The 23,841-nt window shown below is 36.9% G+C and overlaps 1 protein-coding gene across 2 annotated transcripts; it reads left to right on the top strand.

The window, feature by feature from the left end:
- The first annotated feature begins 210 nt into the window (after nt 1–210).
- Nucleotides 211–22,446, top strand: tial1 (TIA1 cytotoxic granule-associated RNA binding protein-like 1). 2 transcript variants are annotated; one of them, XM_038284091.1, is made up of 12 exons: nt 211–424; nt 786–882; nt 5,786–5,884; nt 6,003–6,057; nt 7,794–7,881; nt 12,347–12,422; nt 12,641–12,749; nt 15,104–15,199; nt 15,313–15,397; nt 15,534–15,657; nt 17,270–17,412; nt 19,680–22,446. In XM_038284091.1, the coding sequence occupies exons 1-12, from the start codon at nt 396–398 to the stop codon at nt 19,789–19,791; spliced, it is 1,113 nt and encodes a 370-aa protein (XP_038140019.1). In that variant the 5' UTR covers nt 211–395; the 3' UTR covers nt 19,792–22,446. The 2 variants fall into 2 exon arrangements, with proteins under 2 accessions (XP_038140019.1, XP_038140020.1); XM_038284092.1 differs by lacking the exons at nt 211–424; nt 786–882; nt 5,786–5,884; nt 6,003–6,057; nt 7,794–7,881 and adding an exon at nt 10,747–10,982 and having other exon boundaries at nt 12,221–12,422.
- Nucleotides 22,447–23,841: the final 1,395 nt, after the last annotated feature.

The raw sequence follows: 23,841 nt of genomic DNA, 5'->3' as shown, positions 1-23,841 counted from the left end.
ATGAAGTTCGAGTCGCCGACATCATCCGGTCAACGCTGGTGTTAAAAACAAGTGCACCTTCCACAATCATAGGCCTCTTCCGGGAGTTATTTTGCTTAAAGACAAAATATTACCTAACTCACTCTTCCTGAATTTTTTGTTTTATTCATATTTGTATAATTTCATATATAAAGAAACACAGTTTATTGTAAAATTAACATTTTCTCCTGCCAAAAGTTAAACAAGTTCATGGTTTCACAGCAAGGTAATTTCCGGAAGTTGTAGCGTGACGTAAGACGTGAGCAGAGTTAGCTAGCTTCTGAGCTAGTTAACGAGTTGTTGTTTCAGGGTATACTCTTAGTTATTTAACAACCAAGCAGCGGACATTTCTGCCTAGGTCATAGTCGATATAAATTATGGACGACGAAAGCTACCCAAGAACACTGTGAGTAATGAAGTGTTTAATATTAGCGGTTGATTTCGTAGCGTTCGCTAACGTCTACCCGGTGGCTAACTTAGCTACTCAACATTATGACCATCGATAGCAACCCAAAAATGACCATTTAGTGTTTCAAGCACATAGATTTATTCGGTATAATTATGAAAATAAGTACGTAAATAAATGTATTAGCAATAAACTATGTATTGGCTATTTTTAGCACTAGGCCTGGAATTTTACGTCCCAATTACCCTCCCTGAGTTCAAATCGAAAGAAATTACACTTCACTCGGATGACAGTCTTACTGTATTTGAAGTACACGGTTAAAAAATATATAAAACTAAATAAACACACTTTTATTTCTCAGGTATGTGGGGAACCTCTCCAGGGATGTTACAGAGATTTTGATTTTACAACTCTTCACCCAGATAGGACCCTGCAAAAGCTGCAAAATGATCACAGAGGTAAAGATCCAGGATGCTGGTTTGGTTGTTTGTCCTTCAACATCTAATGCCGCCTTCATGTTGTCTGGTAAAGATGGTCATTAATTACTAGGGGTGTAAATCACACCCATCATGGTGATTCGATTAAGTATCTATTTCCGATTATTTTCGATACTCAAGAATACACCACGATATGATTCGATTAATTTGTTCATTTTTTTTTTTTTTTTACCTTACAGGCTAGACAATGTTTCAAATTTGAAATAAATCAATGAAAGCTGTAATATCGTTATGCATTTTACTTGAGAAAAAACAGCAAATAACAGAAGTAGGAATTTCACTGAAAAGTAATAATGCCCCTGCGTTATAGATTCTGAAAGGCCTTGCATCACCACTGCACCTCTCCCAAAATGTAACTGACCGCAGACAGTGCTGCAGACAGGAGGCCGGCTTGTTTTGTTTTTATGACTGAAATTGCGGAAAACAACTCATGAAGTTGGACCAGCTAGAAGGGCGAGGTGCGCAAGAACGCTGGGACCCCTTTTTCACCTGGATCCCCTCTATTTTTCACCGTCATGTCCCTCCGTTGTCGGACAAAGCCGCCTCCACTTCCACACCACCTCGGCCGTATCTAGACCCACACTGTGTAGCGCAGACCACGCTTAGATATTTTGCATACATCAAAATGTCTGCGTCAAGCTCACTGTGGGCGTTTCTCAATATGCGTTCTTGAGCGTTCTCGTGTGCTCGTGTACTCGTGACACGTCATCAGCCTCAGCCCGAGTACCGCTCCATTTCTCAAGAACGCCAGATCGAGAACGCATCAAATCCCCGGATGTTGTTCTCACCCCGCCCTCTTTATTGAGCATGCATCAGAGCAGACTTGTGCGTTCTTCAGACTGACCGCTTCCCCAGAATGCCCCGCGGCCGCAGCTTGATTTGAGACAGCGCTCACAGTGTTAAGTTAAACATTCCCTTTTCTGCTGCTGTTGTTCTTCAAAAGTACGTTTTGAAATCGTTTGAGGCGATAACATTATACATTTAAGCCTCCCTGTGTGGTCTGTTTACAGAGTTAGGGCAAAATTTAAAAAAAAAGTCCGACGTTGAGCGGACCAGAGTGACCAGCAGACCTCCGAGGGTAACCGCAGCCAGGGCTAATGTTACCCCGTCTGTAGCGCACTTCTCTCGGTCTAGTTATGTGTGAACTACCGCTCGTTCTGATGGCGGTTTTTTGCGGTTCGGTAATTTTTTAAAATGTTTTTTAAGCTTTAGAAATTAAAAATATTGTTTTCAAAATATTTTGTGTAGGGAATAAATAGTTTTCACTGTTAAAGAAATGCTAAACAACGTTGCCTGTGATGACGTCACGAGTATGCTCTGCTCCAATACACATACGTGCTTGCGTGCTCGCGTTCTTGTGAAGTCCGATCTTCCTGCGTCCTCGCCAAGAACGGACTTGACGAGAACGCGAGTATGTACTCGCGTTCTCGTGAATTGAGAAACGCCCTGTGACACACTGCTGCAAGAGAATAACCAGGAAGTGAGGTAGGAGGGCAAAATAGGTTTAGCACCACCGCAGCACGGGAGGAAGAATTACGTCCAGGAGCAAATGGATAAAAATAGACCGGAGGGGGGAAAAAAACATGAGTCGCTACTCATGTGGACCTGTCGATGTATCGGATCGACGGCTGTTGGATCGATACAAAACGATTATTATTTACACCCCTATTAATTAACAGCTCATTGTGTTCAAGTACTTTTGTTGTGGCGGAGAAGAGAAACATGTTGGATCCAAAGATTTTTCGGACCTGTCCTGGACGGGGCCATCTCTGCTTCTGTCTCCTTGAACCACAGTCGGCCTCAGCAGATGGCCGCTCACACTGAGCCTGGTTCTGCTGAGGTTTCTTCCTGTTAAAAGGGAGTTTTTCCTCTCCACTGTCGCTATAACCATGCTTAGTGTGAGGTATTGAATCCGAGTCAATGAGTCGATGCAATCAGCTGGTTTTCCTTAGATGGAAGTCTTTGAATCGGTTTGACTGTGTGGAGTGCCTTGGGATGACATGTGTTGTGAATTGGCGCTATATAAATAAACTGAATTGAATTGATCCTACTTGGGCAAAACAGTAATAGACCTCATAATTAATCTGCTGCATGAAGAAGTAGACGCATCAAATGCATCGACTGACTGCTAGAGAGCATCTGATAAAATCAAACAATAGTTTAATTGATGGTATATTTTAAAATGTATTTCTCACAACATTGTGTAGGCTACAAACACATCTGGACAGAACGCTTAAAGATGCAGTATTCGCCATACAGAATCATTTTGCTGCTCTCTGCCATGTTGAAAGGTCAAAGTTTGTTATCTCGGCAACTCGGGTATCATAGAATTACCCCCAGCTTTCCGGTGGTAAGATCTGATGTGGAATTTTCAACAATATAATATCTTTATTTTGGTATTCCATAATTTTTCTCAGTCTGATTTTTCCTAAGTCTACACATCCTCCAACCTTTTTTTCTGGGGGGCAAGGATTCACCCTAATTTATGTGGTTTAGAGGGGCTAGTGTTGCTGGTTATTTGCTTAGACCCTTTTGGGTGTCTTGTATGGAGGTTTTTCATTATTAATGAGTTTATTGTCTGATTATCGGTCACTTTATTTGAATCAAACATAACTTTTAAGAGGACTGAGTGGTGCGTCTGGTTACAGATCACTCCAGTGTTGACATATAAGGGGGAATCCAGTAGGTTCTAGAGTCTGGTTACAGACCTCTAGCAACATAATCTTTATCTAATTAGAGGAACAGCTGGTTGTAATGTGTGAAAGGGTTTTTGTAGTGGGGGTTTCGACCAACACGGGGTCCTTGTTTTTACCAGTCCCTATTTCTATTAGTATGTGGTGTGGTTCCTTTCTTTTGCTTTTCCTAACTAGTTGTTATTCCTAAAAGGTAACATAGCTAAGAAGCTAGATGGAGCTGTTCTGGGAGGATTTAAGGGAAGATGTTTTCAGTTTGGTGGATGTAAGTGGCTGTTTACAGCCCACTGCCAAAAAAGAGCAGCTGAAAGTTGGTGGTTGAAGTTCTGGGTGAACTAATCAGTTATTATTTTCTTTACCTGTATTTATCTTTAGGTCCTATTTTGGTCGCTAGTTATTGACACAGTTGGTGCTTTCGCAGGAGGACTCTGGCTGTACTTTATTTGAGCTAAATCTAAAACAGAATTTTAGGGCAGCGTTTTGGCCATTTAAAGGTATGGGACGATCTTTTATTTCCGGGTAGATCATCTAAATAAGTGGTCCGCCGAATTGTCAATAATTCTGGCGAGTGCTCTTCCCGTTAGCTATCTTTTTCTGTGCATGTGCACCTTCAGGTGTATATGTGTGATGAGCTACGGATTCAGAAAGTCATTGAAGCTCACCTTTCTCACTATGGTTCTTTAAAAAATGGCCTCAGAAGAGGAACATATATCCCAGAATGCTTTGCGCCGAGAGCTCTCCACTATATAGTCCCCGCTGTATGTGGACAGAACAGCACATTTGAAACAACAAATTTTTATTTATTTTTTTTAAGTGGAGAGGGCGGGTCTTTTAAAAAAATCCTCCAATATAGCTTTTATACTCATACATTTTAAATTAAAACATGATATCCAAAAGCTTTAATGTATTTTATTTAAAAACACAATTTTGCCTTGTGGTTGTTTTTTAGCCTGCTAATTCTAAAAAAATGTGTCTGACAAAAATCACGCCATCTGGCGGAAAATCACGCAGCTTTTCCAAATCACGCGAGAATGTGTACAAAACAACAAAAATGGCGCCGGCAATGCTTCTGGGTCGTTTTCATCGAATGTCGGTGATTTTAAAGTAATTTTGAGTGATAAATATTTTTTTTTGCGATCATTGCACTTGCCCGGTGGTCAGATGCAATGAAATTTGTACTCTCCCGACAATAAAAACTACTTGCCCCGGGAGATCGGGCAACGGTTAACATCGAGCCCTGGAAGTGAAGGCTGGCTTGACTTCAGTTAAGTACTGGTGCATCTCAATGAACCTAAATATCAAGGAAAATCTCATTTATTTCAGTAAAGTAAAAAAACTTCATTTATTACACCTAGACTCATATAATCAATGCTCTTGATATGTGTTAATTTTGAATACTACCCCTTACAGATAATGAAAGCCAGCAAGTTTTTTTTTTCCTGAAACAGTTTACCTAAAATCTTTACATTAAGAACATTACATAAAATTAAACTCACAACTTGACCCAACCACCCATGCAGGGGAAAAAGGTGAGTCTTTAACGTCCACTTAACATCTTAAGGCAAACCATCCCATAACTTGGGGGAAACAACTGCAATAGCCCGATATTCTCTGAGCTTCATCTTTGCCTTTGGAACAAACATCTGGTTGGCTGAACGTAGAGCCCTTAATGAAGAGAACGAGTGGAGCAAGACTTTTTAAGACCTTTACAAACAGGAGTTTTGAAATCTGTAGCAAACAGGGAGCAAGTGAAGGAGAGAGATGTGATTGCAAATACATTTGAGTTGGAAGACGACAATCTGGATTTAGGATGAGCTAAAGGCAACAGAGATCAGCCCGTCAAATCCAGTTGTACAACACATTAAAATAATCAATACATGGTGTAATACAGGACTCAGTTATTCTTTCTTGGATAAAATGGTCTCTATTCTGGTCATTCGTTTCAGTAGAAAATAACTTGTTTTACTACATAACCGATTTGTTTAGCAAATATCAAGATCAACAACTTGTTATGTTTTATATAACAAAATTGGCAATTGAAATGTCACCCTGTTTGCTCAGTGAATCAAAATTAACTTTAATGTTCTAACGGGGTCGTTGGGATGATTTTATGATTTGTAAAACTATTGAGGAAGCATTTTAAATGACTATGTTGTCTGGTTCTTCTGCAGCACACAAGCAATGATCCGTATTGTTTTGTGGAGTTCTATGAACGCAGAGATGCTGCCGCAGCCCTGGCAGCCATGAATGGCAGGAAGATTCTAGGAAAGGTAAGAAGAGTATTGGGTGAACAGAATTAAAAATGGTCTCTTGTTAACAATATTTACTTTTAATATTTTGATTTTGTCAGTACCTGCTTTTTTTCTACCTTTGCTTTTATATTTTTAGGAAGTTAAAGTTAACTGGGCAACCACCCCAAGTAGCCAGAAGAAAGACACATCCAGTAAGTGAACCGTCCTTCATTATTGTTTATTTTTTAATCTGAACGATGACCAGAGTCTGTGTTTCTAATGGGAAGCTCATAGGAAAGCTGGATCTGTGTTTGAATATCCCCTCAACTCAGTGAACGTGGTGTGAGACATAAGGATGATGTCAGAAATAACATCACAATTGGACAATTTCTCCCACCACATGATGAACTCCTTCACAGGTCCTCCTTCTGACCTGCTGTTAGACTTTAGAATCATAACAGCTTCCTGTGTACAGCCAAGCTATGAGCTGCACAGTATTTTCACCTTTCTTTTTTTCATTCAGTTTCACTTAACAATTGTTAGAACTGCTGCAAAGCCGTGGCAGTTATGGCCCATATTTACCAGGGGGGCCAAGAAGGGATCAGCATGATTCCATGTGGCACAGCAAAGCATGAAACAAAAAAAAAACAAAAAAACCAATGAAATAGTTTATCATCTTACTTTATAATAACACATATAATATTCAGTGGCTGCGCACTGAATGAAACATCTTTATTTATTTTTTTATTTTTTTTATTTATTTATTTGAATTAGGACAATGCACATTCATCAATATGTCAGCATAAAGCATCAATGTAAATTTGCCAGAATTAGCAAAACAGCTAATTTGCATCCGCTGTCCTAAGTCAGGTAAAAACGGTGAACATTAAACAAGACGCTACACGAGAGAACAGAGTGGACACAAACGGATAAGATGCTAATAACATAAAATCACAATAAAATGAGGTTAACAGGCCCATGGAAACACATCAATTTACCTGTGAACACATGTCTGGTTAGTTTTTAACCAATGTTTCAAGGAGAATTTAAAACGTATGTAGGTTACACAGCCCCTAACATGAGCTGGCAGTGTGTTCCATAACTGTGCTCCTCCGATGGATGCAACCATTTGGCCAAATTTGTTCCTACGCCTATAAAATCTGTTAGAGGAGGAGCAGCAAGTCCATTTAAAACTTTATCTCCATGTATTTTACTTTATTTAGATTTTATTTTGTTCCTATTAAAAATGTGTATTTTGATTTGTAATTCCTAATTACAAATCAACTAATTATATAGTTACCTTATATAATTAGTTGCTAAATAAATATCTACTAAAACTTAAAATAAATCTGTTCTTAGGAACGTTAAGTTCATAATATTATATATTTTATGACATATTTTAAATAAAAATGACCAGTTTTAATTAATTTAGGAGTAGAACATTAATTTAACTGTCACAAACTAGAGTTATTTATTTTTTTTCCTCATTTGTTTCAAAACGACATTTATCAGATGAATATGACTGAAGTTATCGCCTTTATTTTTATATCATAATGAAAACGGAATTATAAATTAAAAAAATGAAATGGGTCCAAGAAATGTATCGGTCATTGAGTCTGTTCCTGCTCAGATCGGTTAAAGTTTTATTAGTATTAGGTCTTCAGTGGACGGGCCATAACAGTCCTCCTGTTAGCCTCTGCCTTGATCTGCCCATGTTGCATAATATTTTTATTTTCCTGAGATGGTATTATTATTTTTTCCCTTTCTTTATAGTCTGTTTTCATCTGTTTGGGATTTTTGTTCTTTTTAATTTTTAATAGTTTTATGTGAACCTATTTGCTTTGTCACTGACACACCTCACTTTACCTACTGTAGGCATTTCTTTTATATTCTGTATTTTTTCTTAGGTCATTTTAATTAAAGTGCTTTTGTGTTTTTTGTTCTTTAGATCACTATCATGTTTTTGTTGGGGATTTGAATCCAGAGATAACTACTGAAGATGTCAGGGCTGCATTTTGTCCTTTTGGGAAAATCTCGTAAGTTAATTTTCTTTTCGATTATTTGTTGTAAGTCCATCTTTTTCTTGCCAGACATTTGGTTTTTCATAAGATGGGTGTCCACTGCTTTTTAAAACTGCCGTTTAAGCCTAAACTCTAACAATGCCGCCTGTGATTTGACCATGTTTACATGCATTCAACTCAGGGTTTTAAACCCCCTGTAAAATATAAAATTATGAGTGCATTTAGGGCTGATTTCTCTCAACAGATTATCCACTTAGCCATACTTACTGTACACCACAGCCACTCGCCTTGGGAGCTAATGCATCTCCAACTCCTACTTGCAAAATTAATGAATCCAAAGCTGTTTTAAGTGGCTTGTCTGCAGGTTTTCATCCTCTCAGATTAGACTTTGGTGTTTTGGTATATTTTCTTCATGCATGTAGACATGGTTAGTTGAAGTATTAACTACTTTTTACATTTTACATGATTTAGTAACCATACGTTTTGGTGTAACTTAATGGGATTTTGTGTGATAAACAAATAATTAGAGCGTAGCTCTGAAGTGAAATGAAAACCTGCCTGGAAGAGCTGTGGTTTGAATATTTATTCAGAGCCCTCCTGTTACCTCTTAATAAAATCCAGTGAAACCAGTTACCTAAGGGTTAAGGGGGGCACTAAACAGGTTAAATAGGTTTTGGAGATTTTATAAACAGAGACTGTTAAACTGTAAAACAATATAGCAGAACTCTTTTGAGTGTAACAGCACTTCAAACTAGCTTATACCCAGTCATCTACCTAAACTCGCAGCCAAGGAAAGGAGAGCAGTTATAAAGCAGCAAAGAAAAAAGCTCCTTAGGAAATCAACAGTGAAGAGGCAGCAGAAAGCCACACCATAGGTGGGAAGAATTAGTTTTACACTTAGAAAAATTTGGCTAATATAGCAGATTCCCAAGAAAAATTACATTAATGAAAAAAGTGACATGAAGTGAAAAGCCCACAATACGGAAAACCTGCAAGAATCTGTGGCAGAAAAAAAAATAAAATACATGAACCCCAGGGTAAAGCATGGTGGTGGCAGCATCATGATATTTGGATGCTTTTCCTTCACCATGAACAGTGAATTAATTAAGAGCCTCCTGCAAAATACTTTAGTTGAAGGTAGAGGTTTATGTTGAAAACAGGACTACAGTCAAATAGTTTAGATCAGTCCTTCAAAAAGGGCTGACGTCCAGCGTGTTTTAGATGTTTCCCCGTTTCTGAACGGTCCCTGGAGTTCTTGATAAGATCCATAGGAGCTTAGTAAGCCATTTAAAAAAAAACGCCCTATAGCAGAAAGTCTTTACAAACACGCAGAAGGCCAGCCCATTGAGACTGACTTTAAACACCCCTGATTTAGATCAACATGTATGCATGTATTAAGATGATCCACATAAAAAATAAACCTAAATCTAAACTAAATTTGAGGTAAAACTCGAAAATTAAAGCATTTTTTGGAAATGATTTTTCATTTTCAAATTTTACATTTCAAATTGAATTTTGGTATGTATTTGCTGGGGTACATTTTAAAAAATAAATCTCAAATGTCTTTTTTTTCTTTTAAGTAAAAGGATGAGCAGTTTTGAAGAAGAAAATTAAAATGCAAATATGATTATAGATTACTAATTTAATTTATGAGCCAAATAATGCAGCCACATTCTTAAAATGAAAAAGCATTTCTGGGAATGCTTTTTCATTTTAAAATTTTACATTTCAAATTGAATTTTGGTATCTATCTGCTGGGGTACATTTTGAAAAATAAATCTCAACTGTCTTTTTTTTTTTTTTTTTTAATTAAGTAAAAAGGTGAGCAGTTTTGAAGAAGGAAATGAAAATGCAAATATGATGATTGCTCACTAATTTCATTTATGAGCCAAATAATGCAGCCACATTCTTAAAATGAAAAAGCATTTCTGGAAATGCTTTTTCATTTTCAAATTTTACATTTCAAATTGAATTTTGGTATGTATTTGCTGGGGTACATTTTGAAAAATAAATCTCAAATGTCTTTTTTTTTTTCATTTTAATTAAATAAAAGGATGAGCAGCGTTAAAGAAGAAAATGAAAATGCAAACAGGATTATTGATTACTTATTTTATTTATGAGTCAAACAATACAGCCACATTCTTAAAATTAAAAAGCATTTCTGGAAATGCTTTTTAATTTTTTTTAAATGCTTTTTTAATTGTTTTTTCAGGAGATCAATAACCTTTAAAAACTATCAAAACGACATAAAGCTTCACATTTGTTCTTTTGCAAAGCAGTGTGTCTTGACTCGCTTTTTCTAACATTTTTAAACGATCGTATGGAGTGTTTTTTGTACGTCGGCCATATTTGTGAACAATATGTCTGCTTTTAACCAGCTCTTGCGTTTTATCCCCATGTAAAGAGGTGGTAAGTGAAGCGCCCGTCTCAGAGCAAAATGCAAGCATTGTTTATGAACCAGAGCCGCCTTTAAAAGTACTTCACAGTGAAGTAATAGCAATTTGGTTATTTTACAGAAATGCTGATAGGATTGGACAGCAGCTTGAAGGCTAAAACCAAGGAGCTGTTCACTCTGGAGACTCAGATGTAGTTCTTCTTCCTCTATTCATTCAGTTTCATTCCCATATGTCTTTATTTGCAGATTCCATGTATGAATTATCTAGCCTATATAAACGCCTCTGCTTCAACTGTCTCATTTTGATTTGTGTAGTGTTGTTTGTAGAACAATGATCCTCTTCTTCCAAATTTTCTGAAAATGTCAATTTCTTAAAATTCACAGCTGCCCAAAGTCCAAACGGCATAATGGTGGTAAAGAATTGACCAGGAAAAATACAGAAATCTGTTAACAGGCCACGTATGCCATTTAATTCCTTTTTTCTTCTGATATTTTCTATATACTTTTCTGTCTGTAGGAATAGCAGTTACAGCACATTTTAGAAATGCATGGTAATCACTAGCCTATTGCTGTGAGGATTGAGCCAACATGTGGTGCTCTAGTGGTTAAGATTTATTAAAACACCTTGAGATGATTTCAAGAATACTTTAGACTGCATGTATTTGTTCTTGTTTGTTTTTTTATTTTCAAGAAGTCAGCATTAGGTCATGAATTGCTAACATACACTATATTGCCAAAAGTATTTGCTCACCTGCCTTGACTCACATATGAGCTTAAGTGACATCCCGTTCCTAATCCATAGGGTTCAATATGACGTCGGTCCACCCTTTGCAGCTAGAACAGCTTCAACTCTTCTGGGAAGGCTGTCCACAAGGTTTAGGAGTGTGTTTATGGGAATTTTTGACCATTCTTCCAGAAGCGCATTTGTGAGGTCGCACACTGATGTTGGACGAGAAGGCCTGGCTCTCAGTCTCCGCTCTAATTCATCCCAAAGGTGTTCTATCGGGTTGAGGTCAGGACTCTGTGCAGGCCAGTCAAGTTCATCCACACCAGACTCTGTCATCCATGTCTTTATGGACCTTGCTTTGTGCACTGGTGCACAGTCATGTTGGAAGAGGAAGGGGCCAGCTCCAAACTGTTCCCACAAAGTTGGGAGCATGGAATTGTCCAAAATGTCTTGGTATGCTGAAGCATTCAGAGTTCCTTTCACTGGAACTAAGGGGCCAAGCCCAGCTCCTGAAAAACAACCCCACACCATAATCCCCCCTCCACCAAACTTTACACTTGGCACAATGCAGTCAGACAAGTACCGTTCTCCTGGCAACCGCCAAACCCAGACCCGTCCATCAGATTGCCAGATGGAGAAGCGCGATTCGTCACTCCAGAGAACGCGTCTCCACTGCTCTAGAGTCCAGTGGCGGCGTGCTTTACACCACCGCATCCGACGCTTTGCATTGCACTTGGTGATGTATGGCTTGGATGCAGCTGCTCGCCCATGGAAACCCATTCCATGAAGCTCTCTGCGCACTGTTCTTGAGCTACATGAAGTTTGGAGGTCTGTAGTGATTGACTCTGCAGAAAGTTGGCGACCTCTTCGCACTATGCGCGTCAGCATCCGCTGACCCCGCTCCGTCAGTTTACGTGGCCTACCACTTCGTGGCTGAGTTGCTGTCGTTCCCAAACACTTCCATTTTCTTATAATACAGCTGACAGTTGACTGTGGAATATTTAGGAGCGAGGAAATTTCACGACTGGATTTGTTGCACAGGTGGCATCCTATCACAGTTCCACGCTGGAATTCACTGAGCTCCTGAGAGCGACCCATTCTTTCACAAATGTTTGTAAAAACAGTCTGCATGCCTAGGTGCTTGAATTTATACACCTGTGGCCATGGAAGTGATTGGAACACCTGATTCCAATAATTTGGATGGGTGAGCAAATACTTTTGGCAATATAGTGTATTTCACTGTAAGACAGAGTAAAGGAGCTAAAGTTCATTGTCTTTTGCGTGGTTCCTTTTACTGTGAGAATTGTATTTCTAAAATCTGCTGATCTTATGTTTTTTTTTCTCACGTTTTCCTTCAGAGATGCTCGTGTCGTGAAGGACATTACAACTGGCAAATCAAAAGGGTATGGATTTGTGTCCTTCTACAACAAGCTGGTAAGGCTTCAGTGCAGGAACACAGACTGAAGGTTATGTCTTTCTTTTATTATTCTCTTTAATTGCTTTCACATTAATTTGATCAGTTGAAATTATAGACAGTTATAGTTGCACAGCACAGTTTCTTCATTGCCGCTGCCAGTTTAAGTTTTGAAGCATTGGGGACTATGGTGTCTTTTTTTCTGAAGAGTGGTACTGTTCCTTTGTCTGGATTACAGGATGCAGAAAACGCCATCTCACACATGGCTGGACAGTGGCTGGGAGGGCGCCAGATCAGGACAAACTGGGCAACACGTAAACCGCCAGCTCCCAAAAGTGCTCAGGACAGTAAGTATTAATGGCTAATCAACCCTTTTAAATTACTGTATACAAAAAGATGAGTTTCTAACTGTGCAAACTGGAAGATTTCTGATCAGTGCAATACAGCATTAACTATATATCATCCATAACCAGGTAATCTGTTTAATGTAAGTTTTTTTTTTATTATTTAATAGATTATAGGTTAAACACCAAATAAATTCACTCAAAAGTAAAAAAAAAAAATAATATGCACAGCTCAGAATTGTCTTTTATTTGCATTGATTTTTATCTTACATTTTGTTTGCTGCCATAGTGCTTTGGTTTTCACCAATAAAACCATAACCGAAGAGTCTATCACAGCAATTCCAAAAATGTAAAAAAAAAAAAACAATCCACTAGACTTTTTCAACCTCCAGCAGCTGCTGCGTTTGCAGCCCGTCAGATGCTCAGAAGTGCGTGACGCGCTGCTCCTGCTGCTCAAAACGCGCTGCGGGACGTCTGGCTGCGTGTTGATGCGCTTCAACCATTTACTTAGCGTCTAAACTAGCTGCTTCTGCTGCCTCTGCTGCTTTAGGTGTAAACGTTGCATAAAACAGCTTCTACAAGTATAAATTTATTTATTTATTTACGTGTTTATTTGAACAGGGACAGTGCACATTAATAAACATTTCTGTAAATGAGCCAGTGTTAGCTAAGTAGCTAATTTTCAACTGTAGTCCCTGGGAAAGGTTTAAAATGCCAACATAATAAAACAACAACATTTAAAATTAGTGCAAACAATAAAATACATAGTTAGTAATCTACATAAAAGTTGGACATTGATCTGTAAAAAACAAAGACATTATTACAAATATAAGATTTAAAAAGCATTGACAAAAGTGCATCAGACAAATGTATATTGGAGTTATAGGTTTGATGTTTATATAGGGGTTAAAATTAACCCTATGCCAAATTATAGTAATGTTTATAAATGTTAATAAAAATAAAAATTCGTTGAGCCAGGTCATTTAAAACGCGTAACTTTTATGATCTTAAAACAACTCAATATCTTTATCATATAGTGGTACCCAGTCGCTCTACCTGGATTAAATACTTTCTGTGTGACAAAAACTCAGTTTTATGCAATAATCCTGTTTTGAGTTGCAGCGGTATGAATATGCTATCAAAAATTGTTGTGCCAGTTCATAGTTAAAAAGAACTCAGTTCACACAGATGAAAATGAACTAGCTCCCATTCATAGTTCACTTTTTCAAAAAGTTCACAAACCTATAAATGAACTAGTGCAAGTTCATTTGGGAAATGAAGCCACAATAGAATGATTCACACTTTTAATGTGTGATCATAATATATTGAGAAAAAAAACCCGGAAAATACTGGATGTGGAGTGAAGCCTTTATTTAGAAAAATTAAGCCAGAACTTCAGAAACATACAGGAAAGATCTGGATCATAAAATCATTCCGATTGTCCACTTAGCCATACTTACTGCGCACCACAGCCTAAAGCTTTATATTTTGGACGTGGCTGACGTACAGACTTGTTTAAATCCTGGTGGGCACAGTTTGCACAAAATCATGAGTTTTTTTGTCCGAGTCTTCTTTGTTAGTTCTTTAAACTCTGCCAAGTGCTCTGCTAAACTGGAATCAGAAATACCAGGAGATGATTATGAATGGAGCAGACTTGTTCTAGCTTAGACATGCTGATCTGTCAGGCTGTTTAATATATGTCCAGTAAAACCTGACGTTATCAAATGAAATGTGTCGCTATCAATTGAACGCCAGTGTAAGCTGCCTGTGTCACTCATTATTCTCAGAGTGAACGTTGCTTACGTTCATTACACTGCAAAACGGATCTAGAAAGAAGTAAAAAAGTTAGTTAAATCTGATTATTTGCCAATGGAATGAGTATTTTTACTCTTCAAATAAGAAAATTAGATAATATTCACTTGAAATAAGACAATAAAATAGTTTTTTCTTATTTTAAATGTAAATAGTCTTGTTCCATTGGCAAAGTGTCTCACTTACCTCCTCTATTCAAGAAAAAATGCACTTAATTTAAGAAAAAAAAATTACTTATTGAGATTTAATTTTTATGCAGTGTACTTTAAAACTGATCCATTCAGTTACTTTTGCTTAATTGAAAGTTAATGGAAAATAAAGGTTTTCATGAGGTTTAAACTGGAACGTGATTGAAACAAAATGCTGTGAATAACTGATCAAAAACTATCTATTAACTGTCTTCCATCACAAAAGTATACAATCCCTAGTTTTAGCCAGGGCTGTTTAATTCAGTTTGGTCCTGTTTTCTCTGAGGAAAATAAATTATGAGTATTAAAACCAGGAAACCGCTTACAGACTTATTTGTTTTGTTGTTTTTGTCTCAGACGGTTCGAAGCAGCTGAGGTTCGATGACGTCGTGAACCAGTCGAGTCCTCAGAACTGCACGGTGTACTGCGGTGGGATCCAGGCAGGACTCACAGGCAAGTATCAGATTCTTAAGCAGCCACTCTGTCATCGCTGTATAATTATAGACGTCTCAGCTATTTATGACATCCAGAAATCAGAATTACATTATGGTTTTTTATTCTTTTAGAACATCTGATACGACAGACTTTTTCACCGTTTGGTCAAATCATGGAGGTCAGAGTTTTCCCAGAAAAAGGCTATTCTTTCATCAGGTAACGTCACATTCCATGACACCGTTTAGCCTCTAGATGTCAGCAGCAGCACAGCAGAGAATTGCTGAACTATTATTTTCTCATAGGCTGTGTCTCTATTCACTCTCTGCTTTTTCTCATGCGTTTTGTTTTGAAGGTTCTCCTCCCATGACAGCGCTGCACACGCCATCGTTTCTGTAAATGGCACGGCCATCGAGGGACAAATGGTGAAGTGCTACTGGGGCAAAGAGTCCTCTGACATGGCAAAAAACCCACAGCAGGTATGTCAAGATGTTCTTGGCTGGTTGAAGGTTTGTTTTACAAAATGTGGGGGAAAAAAGGGCTAAAACTGATGGTGACTATAACAGAGATCCACAGCCCATTTATCCACAGGTTAACCCCCAGATTCCACTCCGTCAGCGCTCCGCTCCGCCCTGCTCACGTACGCCGTGAAGAGTACTTGTCTGTCATGTTGATCAATGAGAACTGTTCCACATCGACCGCTAATCATCTGCACGTTCCCGTCCATGTACGTCCATGCTCTGCTCCGCTCCGGCCAGGTCAAGATCCGCAATTGCATCGCACCAAACAGGAAAAAGAACGTTGAAGATCCCGTTTGTTAAATTAAAATATATGCTGATGAAGGTTCTCAGTCATCCAGGTCATAGTCATTCCGTAAAAATTCAAAAAATATCCACTGGACTTGGTTTCCAAGGTTTGAAGACGTTTCGCCACCTCTCCAGGAAGCTTTCTCAAATGTCTGGATCCGTAGTGAGTTTGAGTCTAAAATATACTAACAATGGATTGGTAACTACAGATTGTTGCTTAATTCTTAGAAATTCCCCAAAACTACGTTTAATTAAATGATTGGATATAAACTATTGTTACCTGAACATACCAGGAAACAGATTTCTCATTTAAATCAATATATTTATTTTATACCGAGAGGCTTAAAAGTTTAATCGAATCCAGTCAAAAGAAATTCCTTATTGTAGGCACGGATGAAGAGATGCTGAGTTTGGAAGTAGAGAACAAACATAGTTCATTAAAAAAAACTATTTTGTATGATCTTAGTTTTCCCTGTTTCAAAAAATCCACAACAAAAATAAAATATTTGGACAGAAACTGCACATATTCTAATGGGAAATATTTTAATATATCATATTAAATTCATCGTATTTTTCCGCATCTTTTGCTCCTATGAATTTAATTTAATATTGCGCATGCTCTTCTCAAACTCCGAGGAAGTCGGAGCGGAGCAAGACGGGAGGAACAGCGGAGGCTGTAGGCTTTGCGAAGGTGGTCTGCAGCGCAGCGGGGCGGTGACGGAGTATGCGGGATCTGGGGGTAACTGTTAGCTGTAACTCTATAATTTGGCCCTTTTTGAAAGAGTGACAAGAAGAAAATTACACTTGAATACAAGCTAAACATCATCGTCATTAGAGTTAAAGGGGAGATGACTTGATCACGTCCCGTCTGTACTTATCTGATTGGTTTTAACCTGACTTCTAACTTAACTTCTAATCTGACTGTTAGCGCCGAGATAACTTTGTGACTTTTTTTTTTAAAGCCAGCTTCCAAGTCATTAAAATCAGAGTCAAGTTTATTGCCAAGTAGGTTTGCACTTAAAAGGAATTTGACTTTGTGTTGATGGTGCAGATAAATTAGATGTATATACAGAATACAGGATCTCTAGTTATATACAATATAAAACATACAAAATACTATATACAATATATAGTATACAGCTACATACTATATACATGGGAAGAAAGCATTATTTTCTCATCTTCATGTTGTATTAGTTTTGATTCTTGTTTAATGTGAAGATGCGGTCTAAGGATGAATGACATCAAGCGTTTCTTTCCCCCTTTTCCTCCCCACGTCGGGCAGGTTGATTACGGTCAGTGGAGCCAGTGGAACCAGGTCTACGGAGACCCACAGCAGCAGTATGGTCAGTACATGGGCAACGGCTGGCAGGTTCCTTCTTACAACATGTACGGACAGACATGGAACCAACAAGGATACGGAGTAGAGTGAGTCTTCTGTCAAAAAATCTAATTTAATTTTCTCTGGTTGAAAATAATTGCGAGTGTGACCACCACAATTTATAAAAACAAAAACAAAAAAAATAATCCTTTCAAACTGTTTATTTCATGATCACTCATGAGTTTATTGATGATTATGGTATTTATGTTTGCTATTTCAATTTATGAAACATCTGGAAAACAAACAAGCAAAAAATATATATTGAGGTATTTTAGATTTATATATAGAGTCTTATATATGCCTCGTACGGCAACACAGGCTCTAAGTGTATTATCCCGCTATATAAAAGGACTTAAATATATAACTAGAAAAAGCTGTTTTGGAGAAAAAAGCAAAGTTGGAATGCATTTTTTTTCTGCTGAATGAAAATAAGAACTAGCTAGAGAAACGGAATAAAGGAAAAAACAGAAATTGGGTGAAAAACTTGTTATAGGAAGTAATCAGAAACTTAAAAATGCAAAAAAAAAAAAAACAATTGAATCAGCTGAAGTTTTGTAGGGTAGAATCATTTGGCAAAATAATGGCAGAAACTGACTCATCTTTATGTCGTCAGATTTGATTAACCAAAAGAAAAAGTCCAAAAGCATCCGTTTACCTTGAAGCTGACAGAAGTTGAACTGAAAATATTCTTTAAAAGACAAAGTCCGTTGTAGAAGGAAAGAGCAAAATTTGCAGAATGCAAAGAATGTGAAAACTGCTGAGTTGAACTATGATTAATACATCCAAAACTAAAAGATACCGAAACATTTTCAGATCACAAGAATCAGCAGTTGTCGGTAAATAACAGTGCCAAGTTTTATGTTTCCTCAAAAAAGGAAATTGGCCTAAAAAGGGCGGGCAGAAATAAATAGCGGTGAAGAAATAACTTGGGTAAAAAAATACAAAGGAAGAATAAAACAGCCAAAAATATTATAACATGCACATGAATAAAAATATAAGTAATTAAAAAATAAAGTTGAAGAATATAAAGGACAAAATAATAAATAAGGTAAATATTTCAAAGTCAAATAAATAAAGAAGCAAATTAAAAGAGTTATATACATTTATGTCTCACTGTATAATTTAATTTCGACTTTGTTTATTGAGCATTTATTTATTTCTGTATTTATTTTTAAATATGGCAGAGTTGGTCCTCCATAGTGGCCATGGTGACGATATAAAAAAGAGAATTTTGAAAGATTTGTGTTTGAAAATGTGCTGTTTTGAGGCCCCCGAATGAAATAGCGGCTTTGACGAACCATAAATGATATTTGTTTTGTTTCTACACAAAAAGATGTTTCCATGGTAACAATGTAAAAAAAAAAAGGGGGGGAAATTTTGAAAGCTGCATATTTAGCTTACCTTCCCTGGAAATGCCTTTCCAAATTTGTCATTTTATTTTTTATTACTTATTACAAAGCAAAAATGCAGGCAATCCTTCCGCATTGATAATGGAAGCAAATGATTCAGTCCATTCTTTGAATCCTTTTTTCTCATTAGCTATCTTCCTTTTTTCCCCTTTGGGATCCATGGTCCGAAACACACCGGCCGCTTTGTTTGCCTGGCACCGCGCCGCGCTGGTTGCAAGTTATGACCACTGATCTCTATGGCTATGACGCAAATTATTGTTTAAATATATTTATTATTCAAACTTTTACAGCATTGGAAAACATAACTGATTTTTGTTTGACCTCCTGCACACCACATTAAAACAAATGGAAAAAATAGATTTTCATACATTTTTGAAAAAGCTCCAGAGAGCTGCAAGGGGGGGCGCTAGACCCCCGATCTAGACCTACATATGGGTGTGGCTTTAAAATCACTTTATAAGTTTATTATTGCTTGTTTTGTTTAAAAAAAATAGCAGACCTTTGAGTTCACACAATGATTTGGAGAAAAATTCAAACTTTTACTGATTCCTTTAATCCCTGACTCCTTTGAACAACAAAGCTGATTTTCTTGACTGGGACTGCTTTGTTTCTGTACTGAAACTTTACAGTTTCACTTAAATAAACTTCTATTTTGAAGGAAACTTGCTCACCAAATCTAAAAAAACATAACTCCAACTACAACCTAAAATTACGTAGGCTTTACATCTAAACCACCTAAAAGAGCACAACTTGGTTAAACTTGAAGAAACCCTGTTTAAAAAATACCCACTGGTGTGATTTAAAACTGTTTAATTTCTCTTTCAGACATGAAATAAGAAGTTAATGAGTCCAGTTTACAGTGCTGCTTATCCCTGAGTAACTGGGTTTCTGTCAACCTTTTGCAGGCAGTCGCAGTCATCAGCCTGGATGGGTGGATACGCCTCCGCACCGACGCCTCCCGATGCCGCCATGTCCAACGTTGGAAATTATAACATGGCCGGCTATCAGATGCAGTGAGATGGATCCGACCTAAACGGAACGCCAAGGGAATATATACGGCACTTTTCATCTGAACAGGAGAAACCAATATAGCCTTTGTGGCTCAGAGTCGGTCCCTTTCAAACCCCCGACCCACAACTGGTTTATATTGTTTTAAAAACCTATATGGCAATGAAAAACTATTTTTTTGGATTATAAGAGAACGCCAAAGAAACTAACCTGGCCCAAATCCTGAAAAGATAAACCAAAGTATTTGGATCCTTGAATCTTAGTCGTTACCTTTGGAGGAAATCTGCTAATGTCTGAGTTTTCCAAACAGAAACACAGACAACAAAAACAAAATTGTTTTTCAAAATTTGTAACTAATTTTTTCCAAAAGAGCCTCCAAATTATTCAGCAGCTCACAGGAATCTGATAAGGATGAAAACCTAAACCTGAATTATTCTTCCACTTTGGAAGAGTTTTAAAAAATATATTTGAATTAAAATTTACCAATAGTTCTGTGATATATATATAATTTTTTTCTTTAAAGACAGGATAATCTTTCATATTAGTTTTCATCTTTAAGGTTAGTGTCTGAATGCTTTGTATAAATGAGTTTATAGGTAGACCAGCACTGAGCTGTAAGGAGAAATCAGCTCCATGTTGGTCTACAGCTTTAACCTATAAAATGTCAAATTTAAATTGGATTTTTTTTCCTCTTAATAAAGTTTGTATAAAAAGAGATTCGTAAAAAGCCACCTTGAATATTTTTTTTCTATAATGAGATGCATGTCACAGACAGTGACAGGTTTATTTTCAGAGGATGCTGCTGCCAAGTTTTGAATTTCTGGAGTTAAATCTGAAAATAAAAGGCTTTATCTTTTTATAGTTCCTGTAAAAACATTAAAATGGGTGAAAGTAACTTTAAAAGTTGGTGAGAGGATTTTTTAGATTTTATTTTAAATGGTTTAAAGCACTTCTTTCTTTTCTCGGCTCCTTTACAGGTCTTCATTTCTGGTTGGTAACAGGATTTATTAAACTTCTTTTTTTAATCCTCTCCACCTTGGGTAACTTGTTCTGATTTAAGACATTTCTTATATCAGAATATTTTTTTTTGTATCCTGCTGTTTGGGTTTTATTTGTCTGTGTGATGTGTCAGAATTTAAAGGGCATGAATCAGCATTTTGTTAAGTTTTTCTTTTAACTCGTTTTTAGATTTCTACCTCCAGATAGATTATGACTTCCATGTTAAAAATTAAAGAAGACACAAACAAGCAAGAGCGCATTCAAGAGTTGCTAAAACATGTTAAAAAAGTACATTTCATCCAGGAAAAATTTAACACTGGTTAATCCAAATTTAAAACTTTAAAGTGAACATTTTTTAGCTAGGTCTACCTAACCAACGGGCACCCTACTTTAGGATTTAAAAGCTCTGTGCGGTCAGGCCGGTCTGCCGGTTTGTACATAACGATCTTAAAGATTCTTGTTACAAAAATCCGCAAATTAATTATGAAAGGAATTCAATTATGAAAGCCTCTGGGTCTCTGAGCAAGACCCTTAACCCCACACGACTCCCTGGGCGCCCCATGATGGCAGCCCACTGCTCCCTAAGGGGATGGGTAATATGAGATCAATAAAGATCAATTATAATTTAGATAAAACCGTCATTTCAGCTCCTGCTCTGACAGGCATTGATAGGTACATGTTAAATATCCGAGCCATAAGGTTATATGCTAGTCTCACGTTTCTCCACATAAATTATCCATCTTCAAATGATGACGGTAAAATTCATTACAGTAATGTATTTTTGTAAATAAAACAAATATTCCGGGTTGGATGGCTACTGAAGCCAATTATCAGGGTTAAACATCAATGGGTAACAGTTTAGTTTTGTAAAACCAGAGGATAGATAATAACTTGAAAAAATTAAGAATTATTTGATCAAACTTTATGCCTACAAGCAGCCGTGGCTGCCTTGGTCTGGCTGTTAACTCCCTGCTCAAGGGAGAGTGTCAGCTTCAGTTAGGTTTATGCTTTATACATTTAATTCCTTTTGAAACCAGCTTTTAAACCAAGAACACAGCGTCTCATTGTAATTATAAAACAGCTGCAGTTAAAGTCCCTTTAAAATACTTTTCTGCTTTGTTAAACAACTGGAGGGCTAATGAGGAATGAATATCTGTTCATTTTGAAATGTGTAGACTTTAAGCTTCTAATAGGACATGCCCTTTAAAAGCTCTTTCCTGTCTGCTGAACAAAATATTTAGTTTCTTTTGAGTTTGGAGATGAAACGGGGAGTAATATTTGTTGAGTGTGTAAATATCAAACTTTGATCATGAACCTCTATTAAAAGAAAATGTACATAATGTTGGTAAAACTTAGGATTTCAGTCTCTTTGAATTTTAGCAATATAATTTATGAATACGCCTTAAATGATTTGATAATAAAAGTTGAACAGTTTTTTTTGAAAAATATCAAATTTTCAGCTTCGTTTCCCCACCTTTGATCTTTTTTTTTTGTGCCATTTCCTTTGTGCACCAGGAAGCAGATACTCTGCAGAAACACTTCTTCTAATGTGGAATGTAACGACAAGCTCCTTTGTTGATAATTGGATCTGCTGAAGCCATGTTGAAAAATAATGCCAACTCCTTTTAGAAAAGTCACTTCAAATAAAGAAGCATTTGTACCTCGTCCGTGTGATTTATTAGACAATGATTAGTGACAGCAAAGCAAATACACACAAAAAATGAATTTATGCAACAGCTAAACACTTCAGATATTTCACCTTTATTTACACACCGTTAAAATATCCTGCATCTGATTGTTAAATACTCAGGACGTCAGGTCCTCTGGATTATATTGCTCCTACACTAGAGATAATCTAGAAATAAGTAAAAATTTCTCAAATTAAGTTAATTTACCCTTAATTTAAGTAGGTAAATGAGATGATTTGCCAATTGAATGAGTATATTTACTCTTAAAATAAGGTATTTAGATAAAATGCACTTGAAATAAGACAATGTAATTGTATTTTCTTATTTTAAATGTAAATTCTCTTGCTTCATTGGCAAAATATGTCTTGTACCTTCTAAATTCAAGAACAAATGCACTTATTTTATGAAATAATGACTTATCTAGATTTAGATTTTTTCCAGTTTAATATAAAATGGCTAATCTCTATCTGGAATTAAGTGAAATAGTTTATTTTTGTTTCTCTTGTGATTACATTTTGATCTGTTAAAAATGAGAATAATGCCAGGATTTTGAAGCACACAATGTGAGCTTATATTTTTACACTAAGGTGGCTTGGCCGGACCTTGACCTTTGACCTTTTCGTAGTTTTTTCTTCTTTTATACTGTGATTGACTTACTTTTTGATTTATTTAAACCCAATTGGCTATTGGACACACAGCAGGGACTGATCATCCCTGTCTGGGCCGTCCTCGTGTGAGGGGGTCTAGTGATAATGGCCGAAACACCCGATGATCTTGAGGTTCACTACTGTTGGTGTGTTCCAAAAATTCTTACTATTTAGTTTAGAATAGTGTCCTTTCTACTTTCACAAAATGATCAACACCTACCTTAATTTTGTACTCTTTAACCTTATGGAGGGATTTGGATTGTATTAGGACCTGTTAAAGGGCCTCTATACTTTCCTATTCTTAAAACTCCATACAACAATAATTTTATTTATTTTTTTAGAATGTTTTTTACTATGTACTACCTACCTGGGCTAAACAAAAGGAGATGAGCTCTTGAGTGACATGCGTCGGCCAGTGCCTTGCCTTTGACTCCCTAAACCATACCTTTTTCGGTCAATGGACTGAATTAGGTTGGATGTCATCATGTTACTAGTCCTGCATTTAACCTATAGAGCAGGGGTCACCTACGTTTTTTTAAGGCTTAAAGCTTCTTCATGGATACTGAGTCATAGGAAGAGCTTCCAATACTGACCTATAAATGGAGGAGCCAGCGTTCACCTAAACTTTAAGCATGATAAACATATTTTTGATGTTTTTTTTAAGTTCTAATTTGTTTTAGATATTTTCATTCTGAAATCTATAAATGCAAGCATGATTAAAAAAG

This window comes from Cyprinodon tularosa, unplaced genomic scaffold (genome assembly GCF_016077235.1).
Source record: "Cyprinodon tularosa strain WSP-4 unplaced genomic scaffold, ASM1607723v1 ctg199, whole genome shotgun sequence".
Classification (NCBI taxonomy): Eukaryota; Metazoa; Chordata; class Actinopteri; order Cyprinodontiformes; family Cyprinodontidae; genus Cyprinodon; species Cyprinodon tularosa.
Note: the sequence above shows the minus strand (reverse complement) of the source record. Positions and strands in the feature narration are given on the sequence as shown.

What these genes read in the sequence shown, in the direction of transcription:
- tial1 (XM_038284091.1), top strand. Translation starts at nt 396, where the DNA reads ATGGACGACGAAAGCTACCCAAGAACACT. An exon ending in GAAAGCTACCCAAGAACACT is followed by an intron (nt 425 to 785) that starts GTGAGTAATGAA and finishes TTTATTTCTCAG; the next exon opens with GTATGTGGGGAACCTCTCCA. An exon ending in GATCCAGGCAGGACTCACAG is followed by an intron (nt 15,200 to 15,312) that starts GCAAGTATCAGA and finishes TTATTCTTTTAG; the next exon opens with AACATCTGATACGACAGACT.